Genomic DNA, 13,472 nt, shown 5'->3' on the forward strand with positions numbered 1-13,472 from the left:
TTCCCCTTCCCCATTTCTGATGAAGGGTCTAGGCCCGAAATGTCAGTCTTCCTGCTCGGCCTGCTGTGTTCATCCAGCTCTACAACTTGTTATCTCAGATTCTCCAGCATCTGCAGTTCCTAATATCTCTATCAGACTTCCTCACAGCTTTCGCGGATGATGCCAAAATGGCACTTCGCCACAATGCGTGGTCACTGAGTTAGGATTACCTACAATGGTAAGCAATGAAAGGGTGCTTCAGAAATCAATCTATAGATAGGAAAAACATTAGAACTATCACTAGTCTACTTGTCGCTATAAATCAATTGATTTCACTCTAAGTTACCATAGAATGCACGTACAGCCTAATATTGTATTAAAAAGCAAGTCTCAGATGAAACATGACAAGAGATTTCCTAGGGTAGAGGCAAAGCTATCAAGTGAGCACATGGTGCAGCTCGGTTCCAATATTTCACCAATCAGGAGTACAGTAATTTAACTGATAACTTGAATCAAAAGCAAATTTCAGTCACTAACATACTGTAAGCACATCTTACATTATGCATGCTATTGTTTATCTCACTGCTGTCAACATAATTTTATTTTACCTGCTCCTGAATGGACTTGATTAGTAAGAACATTAATAGATTAGTGTTGTCAAGTTCTCCACAGCACAATTAAAGCTTGTTTAGAAGATGGGCACACTTTCAAATTCAAATTCATCTTGTGTACTTAACACATGAATAAAAAAGGTTTTTATATTACAGAATGATGTCACTTTTTAATAATCACCAATTATCAACGGAAGTGCCATTTTGTGTTTCAAACTCAATCATAGCAGACTGACACAACTAGCACATGGGTGCAGCAGATAATCAAGTAAACTTTATGGAATGCTGGCCCTTATTTCAAGTGGGTTGGAGTATCAGAATAGAGAAGTCTTAATTCAACTGTACAAGGCACTTGTAAGGGCACATCTGGAGTACGAGAAGCAGGTTAAAACAGAAGAACTAGGAACAAGAGTAGGCCATGTGGCCTGTTAAGCCTGCTCCACCATTCAATAAGATCAAGGCTGATCTTTTTGTGGACTCAGCTCCACTTATCTGCCCACCCACCATAACCCTTAATTCCTTTACTGTTCAAAAAAATCTATCTTTGCCTAAAAACATTCAACGAGGTAGACTCCGCTGCTTCGCTGGGCAGGGAATTCCACAGATACACAATCCTTTTGAGGAGGAACTTCTTCACCCACTCAGTTCTAAATTTGCTCCCCCTTATTTTGAGGCTATTCCCCCTAGTTCCAGTTCCATCCACCAGTGGAAACAACCTCCCGGCTTCTATCTGGTCTATTCCCTTCATAATTTTATATGCTTCTGTAAGATCCACTAAATTCCAATGAATATAAGCCCAATCTACTAAAACTCTCCTCAAACCATCCCTCTCAACTCCAGAATCAACCTAGTAAACCTGCTCTGCACTCCCTCGAGTGCCAGTACATCCTTCCTCAAGTAAGGAGACCAAAACTGTACACCTTATTCCAGGTGGGCCTCAGTAGCGCCCTAAACAATTACAACACACCCTCCCTGTTTTTAAACTCCATCCCTCAAGCAAAGAAGGGTAATATTCCATTTACCTTCTTAATTATCTGCTGCACCTACAAACCAACTTTTTGTGATTCACGCACAAGGAAATCCAGGTCCTTCTGCACAGCAGCATGCTGCAATTTTTTATCATTTAAATTTAGTATGTTTTGCTGTTATTCCTACCAAATGGATTGCCTCACATTTGCCAACATTGTATTCCATCTGCCAAATCCTTGCCCACTCAATTAACTGATCTATATCCCTCTGCACACTTTGCTCCACCACTCATCTTGGTCCCCCTTTATATGGAAAAATATTATTTCATTGGAGGCACTTCAGAGACGATTCATTAAGTTGATTCCTGGTGCATAGGGATTGCCTTACAAGCAAAGGTTAAACAGGTTGAGACTCTTCATTGGGGTTTAGAAGAACAACATTGAGACATAAGATTCTTAAGGGACTTGACAGGGTAATTGCCGAGAGGATGTTTTCTCTCATGGGAGAATCTGAGACCAAAGGCCATAGTCTCAGAATAAAGGGCGTCAATTTAAAACTGAGATGAAGGGGAATTTCTTCTCTCAGGGGGTGGACAGTCTTTTGAACTCCTTGCCACAAGAGCTCTGTGGTGGTTTTTGGGGGGGTGGGGTTCAGGGTCCTTGTGTATATTTAAGGCGGAGCTAGCCAAATTTTTGATCAGCAGGAGAAATCAAACATTACATGGAAAATGCAAGAAAGTGGATAGGAAGAATGTCACATCAGCCTACTGAATGGCAGTGCAGCTCAGGGAACAGAACGGCCTACTCCTATTCCTATTTTTTATGGTCTTATGTACTGCAAAATCTGTCAGGATCCACAGTACAGAAGAAAATTCTACTTTACCCTTCAAGTTAGTTGGAGAGTTCAATGCTATAAGCTGCCAGATAACCCTCACTCAGACTTTACTTAAAAAATTTGATCTACACATTTTTATTATTATAAAAAAAAATTTTAAAAGTGAAAGAAGTATAACTCTGCATTAGGCTTGAAAAAAACAATACATGACAACTTCATATGGACTTCTATGAATAGCAAACCTTATTCTGTGACTTAATCTGCTTCAAGTACTTTCCCCCCTAGATTTTGAGCAAAATTAACAAGGTGGCAACCACTCCAACAATAGATTTCCTAACTATTGATTGACTTCAAAAGAACCACAGTGTGGAACAGAACCAGGTGTTGTGTCCTGTTTGGCTACTGGTGAGGTCCCAGGAGAATAGCCATTGTTTAAGAAGGGATAATCCTGGAAATTACAGGCCTATGAGTCTCCCATCAGTGAGGGAAATTACTGGAAAAAATTCTCAGGACAAGATCTGTACGCATTTATAAGTGAATGGGCTTGTTGGTGATAAACAGCATGGTTTTGCATGGGGGAGGTCATGCCTCACTAACACCAAGTCTTTTTTTGAGGTGATGAAGATGATGATTAATGAGGGAAAAGTAGTTGATATTTTCAACAACGACTTCAGGAAAGCCTCTGACAAGGTCCCTCACAGCAGACTGGTACAAAAGGTGAAATCACATGGTATTGGGGTGAGCTGGCAAGATGGATACAGAACTGGCTAAATCATAGGAGGCATAGGGTAGCAGTGAAGTGGAGGGTTGCGACTAGTCGTGTTTCACAGGGATCGGTGCTGGGACCTCTGCTGTTCGTGATCTACATAAATGATTTGGAGGAAAGCATAGCTGAACTAATTAGCAAGTTTGCAGATGATACAAAGATTCACGGAGTTGCGGATAGTGAGGAGGACTGTCAGAAGAAACAGCAGGATATAGATCAGTTGGAGGCAAAGGCAGAAGAATGGCAGGTGGAGTTTAATCTGGGCAAATGTGAAGTAATGCATTTTGGAAGTTCAAGTACAGGTGGGAATTATACAGTGAATGGTAGAACCCTTAGAAGTACTGACATGTAGAGGAATCTGGGTGTGCAGGTCCACAGATCACTGAAGGTGGCAGTGCAGGTAGATAAGGGAATAAAAAAGGCTTATGCCATGCTTACCTTCATTAGCAGGGTCATTGAGTATAAACATAGACAAGTTACGCTGCAGCTTTATAGAACTTTAGTTAGGTCACACTTGGAACATTGTGTACTGTTCTGGTCAACACGCTACCAGAAGGATGTGGATGCTTTGAAGAGGGTACAGAAAAAGGTTTACTAGGATGTTGCCTGGTATGGGAGATTTTAGCTATGAGGAAAGGTTGGATAGACTGAGTTTGTTTTCACTGGAACGCACAAGGTTGAGGGGCGAATTGATAGACGTTTAGGAGATTGCGAACGGCATGGACAGAGTGGAAAGTATGAAGCTTTTTCTCAGGGTGGAGGGGTCAATTACTAAGGGACACCGGTTCAAACTGTGAGAGGGGATGTTTAAAAGAGATGTTTGAGGCAGGTTTTTCACTCAAAGGGTGGTGAGTGCCTCGAATACATTGCCAGAGGTGGTGGTGGCAGCAGACACAATAGCAACATTCAAGCAGCACCTGGAGGAATACATGAATAGGAAGGGAATAGAGGGAGATGATCCTAAGTGAAGACAGTTTTAATATAGAAGAGCAAACGGTGTCATTGCGGACTTGGAGGGCTGAAGACCCTATTCCTGTGCTGTACTGTTCTTTGTTCTGGGTGGAAACTTTAGTAACTGCTTGAAGCACATCATATACTACAGACTCTTTCAAAACGTCCGAGTGTTTGGCCTTCAGTGCAATAAATTAGTTAGGAAATGTCTGAAGTTGTCATGTTTTGAGAGATTCTGTAGTTCACATGCCATGTATATCCAATTTATGGAACTATTTTATATTCACATACAGTTCAATATTTTCAATTTGCATAAATGCAGTGTAGGTTCCCATTAATTTAGTACCAATCTGCAAGTAGTTTTGTGTAAAATTGTACCTTCTGATGTAAAACAGCACATAGAGCACAGTTATCCAACATAACATATACACTCTATCAGCCTAGAGGTTTGAAAATAATTACAATCTAATTTCCTTGATTTACAACTTCAACGTGTGGGTTTGTTGTTTTTAAATAAAGACATTTTAAATAACTAATTTCAAGAAAAAGTACTTTACCTCTTTGTCTAAATCCGGAAACTTATTGTGAAGCTTTCTCAGGATAGATTCTTTTTTCTCAAAATCTTCTACTGAATCTTGTGACTCAAGCTAAATAAAATGGCAAGAGATTACAAAATATTTAGTTGCAAGTAAGTACTAAAACTGAACAGAGCAAGGGATTGAATAATGATTTGACAGCAGTTGAAAACTTTACCTAAAGAGCATTTATTCCTACATAGATAAAAACTGAAAGGACTGCGGACGCTGTAAATCAGGAACAAAAACAGAAGTTGCTGGAAAAGCTCAGCCAGCAGGTCTGGCAGCATCAGTGAAGAAAAAAAAAAAAAAAACTGGAATTACTGTTTCGGATCCGGTGATCCTTCCTCAGAACTCAGGAAGGTTCTGGGGAAGGGTCACTGGATCCAAAATGATGCTTTCTTCACAGATGCTGCCAGACCTGCTGAGCTTTTCCAGCAACTTCTGCTTTTATTCCTACATAGAGCCTTTAAATGTTCAACTATATGCAAATATGAATTTCATCATCCAATGAAGAAATCACAATACCTGCCCCCTTTACAACCTTCAGTAGTATGTCCATTTGAATTGGTTCTGGCACACAACAGAAAGCAAAATCTCAAACCTTGCAGCAAACCCAAATTTACAGCCGTTTAGAATTTAATATAGAAAACAAAATCTATTTATGTGACATGCTTAAACTTCTTTCAAAGTATTATTTTAATTGTGATGAAAGGTATTGCCATTTGTATATTTGATTTTTTTTTTAAATTGAATTTTATTTATTAGCATATGGGTGTTGGTCTATTTTTGTAAAGGGATTTAATAATGAATTAGGTCAATCTTTCCAGAACAGTGACGTGTCAGAGAGCAAATGATTGCGAAAATGTCTGGAGCGTAAATGGAAGTTTATTTATTTTATCATAGAATCCCTACAGTGTGGAAACAGGCCCTTCGGCCCAACAAGTCCACACCGGCTCTCAGAGCATCCTACCCAGACCTGTCTCTCCATAACCCACCTAATCTACACATCCCTGAACACTACGGGCAATTCAGCATGGCCAATCCACTTAGCCTGCACATCTTTGGACTGGGAGGAAACTGGAGCACCCAGAGGACACAGGGAAAACGTGCAAACTCCACACAGACAGTCGCCAGAGAGTGGAATTGAACCTGGATCCCTGGCACTGTGAGGCAGCAGTGCTAACCACTGTGCCATCATGCCGCCCTCATGACTCATGATTGGGGAGAGGAACATTGAAAGACATTAGCATGGTTCTTCGTTTAGAGTAATCAAGATTTTATTTTAACTTGGTGTACTTTTTGGTGTAGACAGAGAAACTCTCTCAGGCGTGCAAATATTCAAGGAACAGTCTTCACAGTTCACAGCACTGGAACTGAGAAAAAGCACTCAAGTCAAAGCTAAATGTTTAATGGGGAAGGAAAAAATTCTATGGCTTCTGACTAACTGTAAAGTGATACTATTGGGGAATAAAAGCAATTTGGCTTTGTCATGTGTTATGAAATCTTTCAACTGCGTTACATTTAAATAGCTTGGCTGATTTATTTTACTTCATTTCTTGTGAGATAAACTTCTGGTTTATTGTTAAAACCAAATCGGCATTGTTCTGTGTCGATGTTTCAGCAAAAGACAGCAACATTAATTTAAAGAAAAACACTATCAAGCCAGATTTCATTTTGGGGTCTGACAATTCCAATAAGCAACATCTGCTAGGATTGTAACACAATCGCTAGGCATAAATAAGGATTAGGGGATTTTCAATTATCCCAAAACTAAATGGAATGAAGAGAGAAGGGAAGAGAGTCCGTGAGGCTTAGGAGCAGCAGGAGGTCATTTGGCTAATCAAGTCCACTCCAGCCAGTGAGATCATGACACTGATAACCCTTAACCTGACCTTTCTGTCTTTTTCTCTATACAACAACTCAGCCTCTACATCTCTCTACAGTAAAGAGTGTTCAAAATTCACTACCTTCCATGAGAAGAAAATACTCAGCTTGGTCTTAAACAGATGACTCTTTACTATGATATTATACCCTCTTGTTTGAGATTCTCCCAGAGGGGGAAACAACCTCTCCACATCTGTTCCATCAAGCCCCATAAGAATCTTGCACATTTCAGCAAGGTTCCTATAAACTGCAATGAATAAAGGTCCAACGTATTCAATGTCTCCTCATTAGATAACCCCTCTAAACTCAGGATCATCTCTGGACTTCTCCAATGTCGGTATATCTTTCCTTAATAAGGGGAGCAAATTTGTTCACAGTATTCTAGGTGTAGTCTAACTGCGCTTTGTATAGTTTTAGGAAGACTTCCCTATTTTTAATACTCCATTCTCTTTGAAATAAAAGCCACCATTAAATTTGCCTGTCCTATCTTCTGAAATTGGATGCTAGCTTTTGGTGGTTCAAATACAAGGACCCCAGATCCCTGTGCTGCAGCTTCCATTTAAATAATATGCTATTTCCCTATTCTTCCTCCCAAAATGCATGACCTTACCCAAACTCTAGCCAGAAAGTAAGATCTAAGAAGTGGTTTCACTGTTCATTTTTGACTAAGATGAGCAGAAATTTCTTCACTCAGATCACTGTAAATGCTTAGTAGTTTCTACCCAGATAGCTATTAATACTTAGTCATTGAGTATATTCAGGCCTGATTTTGGTAAAGTTTTGAATACTAAGGGATGAAAGCAGATGATGGAAAGGTGGAGTTTATGATGGAAAAGGTTTGAGGAGCTGTATGGTTTTTTTTTTTTAAAAAACATTCCAAGATTGTTCATGGGCTTCCAAAAAAATGCTGTTAGGAGACATACACCATAACCCAACCACTAACTGCGACTCTGCAATTAAGTTTTATTTCCAAAGGAATCTGGATTTCGACTGGATATATAATGGCCCTACATCTTACCCAAAAACAACACTGGCCTGATGTGCAAGTACATCCTGCATTTTAAGCAACTTCAATGTCACAGAATTTTGAATAGTTACAGCACTGAACATTCTGCTCATCACGTCTGTCAGCTATCTGAAACAGAAACTCTGCCGGTCCTATCCTTTGCCCTTTCCCTACAGTCCTGTAAATTTTGTCACTTCAGGGGCTCATTCAATTCCCTTTTGAAAGCCATGACTGCATATGCCATTTTGCTTCCATCACACTCAGGGAGTGAATTCCAGATCCGAACACATACTGCACAAACACATTTTATGGTAGTTCTGTCTGTTTTTTCATCAATTACCTTAAATTTGTTTCCTCTGGTTCTCAGCATTTCAGTCAATGGGAATTTCTCTCTACCTACTCTGCTTCGATCCCTCTTAATTTTAAACTCCTCAAATCAAATCTATACTCAAGCATCTCTTTTCTAAGCAGAGCCCCAGCTCTTCAATTTGCCCATGAAACTGAAGATCTTCATCCCTGAAACCACTCTCACACATCTTTAATGTGCTCCCTTTGAAGATTTCAAGTTCTTCCTGAAATGTGATACCCAGAATTGAATGCAATACTCCAGCTGCAACCTGATCAAAGTTTTCCAAACATTGATTACATTTTCTGCTTTTTGGAGTATCCTATTCTGTCAGTTAAACTGCCCACGATCCTGTATGCTCTTTAACCGCTCACTTAACCTGCTGTGCTACCTTGAACAATTTGTACACACATAACCTGGGTCTCTGCTCCTACACCTCTTTAGTATAGTGCCTTTTAGTTTTTACTTCTTCTGCACATTCTTCTCATGAAAATGTATCCTTTGACAAAGGCACCAGGTCAAACAATGGAACAACCTTGCTTATCACCTATACTACGTACCTCAAGAGACACTGCTCCATGTCAACCAACACTTGGAGATGCACTAACATTAGAATTTAGCATGCATCCATAAACATCAAAAGACCGAAGAATTGCTTAGCAGCATCACTAACTAAGCTAGCTGAATCCAAGTGATATTGTTGCTTGACAGAATCTTTCCTGTACAGTGAGGGAGGCATTACAGGAAGAAATCTTCTTGGATTTGTTCTCAATGACATACCTGCCATCAAGACAGGGTACTGAAGGCAGCGTTTGGTATGCTTGCCTTTGTTGGTCAGTGCACTGAGTATAAGACTTGGAATGTGATGTGGCTGTGCGGAACATTGGTGAGGCAACTTTTGGAATACTGCATTCAATTCTGGTCTCCCTGCTATAGGAGAAAATGTTGTGAAACTTGAATAGGTTCAGAAAAGATTTACAAGGATGTTCCCAGGATTGGAGGGTTTGAGCTACAGGGAGAGGTTGAATAGGCTGGGGCTATTTTCACTGCAGTGTCGGAGGTTGAGAGGTGACCTTATAAAGGTTTATAAAATCATGAGGGGCATGGATGGGAACATACATATCAATCTGCACTTGTAGAAAACACATCCCTCACTTCCTTCACCACCATGTCAGGATATCACCAATAATCGGGGAATATATCAGACACCAAAGTACAACTTTCATTTTATTTTAGATTCTGCAGGCAATTTATCTATCTGCATGGCCCCTTTAAATTTTTGCACTTGTGCATGGTAAATAATAAGGGTGACTTGTGACTGCCTACATGAGGGTTTTTGTGCAGCTACAGAGCTTAGTGGGAACATCACCAAGAAGCTTGAATGAAATCGAGTTTATAGATTGCATTGGCTCCAAGCCACATCTTTCACCATCAACATTCTGTTGAATGAACGGGCATATGGCAGAAGTAGTGTAGTCAAAGGTTTAAATGGACCAGCCACACCAATGCAGTGACTAAGTGAGCAGAGCAAATGTTAAGTACTCTGATGATTCACCATACAACCCCTTTCTACAAAGGCTTAGTCAGCACATTGATAAGAGCCTGGTTAGGCGCAAGTGTAATAAGAACAGTCCAACATCTCCCAAGACAAAAATAGTCTGCTTGGTTGGTGCCTGTGAATTCAACATTCACTAAAACACTATGGGGAAGCAATGGCCGAGTGGTATTATCGCTGGACTGTTAATCCAGAGACCCAGATAATGTTCTGGGGACCCGGGTTCGAAACCTGCCATGGCAGATGGTGGAACCTGAATTTGATAAATATCTGGAATTAAGGGTCTAATGATGACCACGAATCCATGTCGGATTGTCGGAAAAACCCATCTGGTTTTCCCATCTGGAAGGAAACTGCCATCCTTACCTTACACAGCAATGTGGTTGACTCATAAATGCCCTCTGGGCAATTAGGCATGGGCAATAAATGCTGGCCTAGCCAGTGACACCCTTATCCCCTGAATGAATAAAGAAAAAAAACCGTGGGTGCAGCAGTGCCAACTGTTGAAGTTCTAAGCTCAACTTTTAACTCAGGAATACACAAATAGTGACTGTTCCACACAGCCAAAAAAAAACTGAATATTTTCAGAATACCTACACTGGCAGTTTATTTGTCAAGTTCTGAAGGGGAGTTATTGGACACAAACTGCTTCTCTCTCCACAGATGTTGACAGACCGAAGTTTTTCCAGCACTTTGTGTCTTTATACAGTTTATCTGACAAACCAGATTAATTAAGGTAATGATTAAGAGTAACTCCGTGCCCAGACAAACTAGATGGTGAAAGCAGGCCTTGGAATCCCACTACAGAAATTATTCAAATTTCACTAATACAATGTCTGATCTATTAATCTGGACTTGCCTGACCATCTACCAATCTTGAGACATTGCAACCTCAGTGTCAGCAGGAAGAGGAGGATATTCAATTAGACCTGCCAGCTCATAATATGGAAGAACCTTAGGTAAAAGAAATCTCCTCTTCTTAGTCAAACCTTCCTTGCACATTTAAGTAGATTTTTACGCAGCAAGTTTTCCAAATTTCTCACTTCTGAAACGTTTGCAATCTTAAATAATAGATTTCTGCAAATAAAAAGAGTTCAACTGCCTTAAAAGATGGATGCAATGCATATGCCTGTACTCATTTTATAGGGTTCTGCAAATTTTATATAATGCGACTGGGAAGATTTTTTTGGGAGAAGCCTTCAGATGATTCAAATTGAAAACCTACACAATTAGGTTTCTTCTTCTTGGTAGAGGAAATAGGTAGATCATCACTTTCTTCAGAGCCGCTGCTTTGGGACATTTCAAGTTTCCTTTTCCGAGGAGTAACTGGAAATACAATGTAAGCTTTAAAAGCAAAGAACTATTGCTCATTTTCAGCAATCCTGTTTACTATTTAACCATAGATCAACATTACATATTAAAAATTTTACAGTCACCAATCAACACAAACCTGAAACGGCCCTTCCCCACCTTCATAAATCAATTCTGTTGATGCTCATTTCTGAATGAAGAATAAGTAGAGCACCAGAGTTATTTGTGTTTTAATCTATAGTTACATGCATGATATGCAGATGCTACATCACTCAGTTGTGTCAGGATAATTCTAAAGTGTTAGCTTGCCATTTTAATTACGGGCAAACGCTGTAAAAGGATAAGTTGAAGACGAGTACAAAAATAGAATCAAGTGTTTTAATGCTTCCAATTTACTTACTCTTCCTCAATATCCATCTCAAATCTCAGTCTCAACTGTTGTTAGCGATATGCTAACACTTCCCACTTTTATACTCCATCTCTTTGGCAGAAGTGCCAAAATTTGAGTTGCCCTCATTACCTACTGCATATGCATACTAATTTCTTGTGCCTTGTACACAAGGACATGTAGAACTATCTGCATCAAAGCATTTTGAAGTTTCGATTTAGATAATGCAAAGTACAAAATATAAATAGCAAACATTTTTGTAAGTATGTAAAAAGGAAAGGAGTAGCTAAAGTCAATGTTGGTTGGTCCCTTACAGAATTAGACTTCCCTTTTTACTTTTCTGACCAAAACGGATAAACTCTCATTAATTCACATCACACCAAATTTTGGCTCATTCACCTAACCTATCCATATCCATTTGTAAATTTGGCAATAGAGTCTTCTATCCCTGCATTCAAATCATAAAATTTAGTCTGTCAGCAGTTAGAGCCCTAAGGATTTAACCCTGTGTCACCTCTAGTTACAGCTTGTCATTTATCTCAACTCTGCTTTTGTTGGTTAGCCAAGCCTCTGTGCAAGTTATTACCCCTTAATACATGTAATCTTACCTGGCACCTTTTCAAATGCCTTCTGGAAATCCAGATATTCCACATCTATGGGATCCCCTGATCAACTTTTCTTGCTACATCTTCGAAGAACTCTAGCAAATTAGACAAACATGATTTACCCATCATAAAACCATGCTGACTCTCGATGGATTGTGTTTTGACTTTTTAAATGTGCCAATAACTACTTCCTTAATAAAGGATAGCAATAATTTCTCAATAATGTTAAATTAACTGGGATATAGTTTCCTATATTCTGCCTCCCTCCTTCCCTTTTTGAACAAAGGTTTTACATTAACATTTTTCCAATTCACTGGAATGTTTCCCGTGTCCAGGGAATTCTGAACATTATAACCAGCGGATCCACCATCTTTGTTAATACTTCCTTTAAGACCCTAGGATGTAGGCAATCAGGCCCTAGGGACTGGTCTGCCTTTAATCCCTGTAGTTTCCTCAGTACTTCTTCCCCAGCGATGGCATTTTAAAAAATTTCCTCCTTTATTATCTTGATGTGGGAGGTGCCGGTGTTGGACTGGGGTAGACAAGGTCACATGTTACACGACATCAGGGTCATAGTCCAACAGGTTTATTTGAAATCACAAGCGCTCGGAACGCTGCTCCTGCGTCAGGTGAAGTGTTCATTTCACCCGATGAAGGAACAGCGCTCAGAAAGCTGGTGATTTCAAATAAACCTGTTGGACTATAACCTGCTTCATGTGACTTCTGACTTTATAACCTCAACATTGCCAGTTACTACTGGATGGTTTCAGTGTCCTCCACTAGGAAAACTGAGACAGAGTATTGATTTACTGTCATTGCCATTTGTGTTCCCCACCATCAACATCCCGTCTAATTCTCTAAGGAACCAACCAACATTCGCTTCAGCTATGAAGGTTCTGAGGAAGGGTCGTTAACTCTGTTTTTTTCCTTCACAGATGCTGCCAGACCTGCTGAGCTTCTCCAGCAACTTTGTTTTTGTTCCTGATTTACAGCATTCGCGGTTCTTTCGGTTTTTATTCACTTCAGCTACTCTCTTTTTATATGCTTATAGAAATGTTTGCTATTCATGTTCTGCATTTTGCATTAGCCTTCTTTCATTATTAATCTTAGATATTTTTACTGTGCTTTTAGTCATCTTTTGTAGGTCTTTAAACATTTCCCAATTCTCCAGCAAGTCACTGACCTTGGCAATATGGTATGCCTTAGTTTTTGCCATCATTTTTAACCTCCCTGTTTAGCCATGCTAATATCAATAAAAACCTTACAGATGGATACTCTGAAAATCTTGATATACTAACAGATTCCGTGAATTGTTGAGATATTTAGTAACTGCATTAATATTGCTAACAAAAAGTTACATTAAAAAGGTGTTATATTTGTTGTCTGAATAATAAGAACGTGAGAACATAAAAACTAGGAGTGGGCAATTCAGTCCCTTAAAGTCTTCTCCATTTGATATGATCACTGCTGATGTCATTGCTGCCTCAACTCCACCTTCTTGCCCACTCTTCTTCATCCTTCAACCTGCAATATTAACTGTAGTTTAATTGACTGTACAAACCAGTCCCTTTGTAGAACGACAGCGTATCCCGTTCCCAGTTCTACACTAAAAATGCACAAGTGCGGTTATATGAATGCACAATATATTTTTTGCATGCTTTAAAAGAACTATTAGGATATAGACAATGG

The 13,472-nt window shown here is 39.6% G+C and overlaps 1 protein-coding gene across 1 annotated transcript in view; it reads right to left on the reverse strand.

Annotated features, from left to right (window-relative positions):
• Window positions 1-10,802, reverse strand: part of LOC109912195 (SWI/SNF-related matrix-associated actin-dependent regulator of chromatin subfamily A containing DEAD/H box 1) — a 62,367-nt gene extending 51,565 nt beyond the window's left edge. The window contains exons 1-2 of the mRNA XM_048600952.1: window positions 10,705-10,802; window positions 4,668-4,757 (exon numbers count right to left, since the gene is read on the reverse strand). Of these exons, the coding sequence (XP_048456909.1) occupies window positions 4,668-4,757; window positions 10,705-10,779 (165 nt within the window). The 5' untranslated portion in view covers window positions 10,780-10,802. The remainder of the gene's footprint in view (window positions 1-4,667; window positions 4,758-10,704) is intronic.
• Between the last annotated feature and the right edge of the window lie 2,670 nt (window positions 10,803-13,472).

The sequence above is a fragment of the Rhincodon typus genome, chromosome 1, assembly GCF_021869965.1.
Source record: "Rhincodon typus isolate 14 chromosome 1, sRhiTyp1.1, whole genome shotgun sequence".
Lineage (NCBI taxonomy): Eukaryota > Metazoa > Chordata > Chondrichthyes > Orectolobiformes > Rhincodontidae > Rhincodon > Rhincodon typus.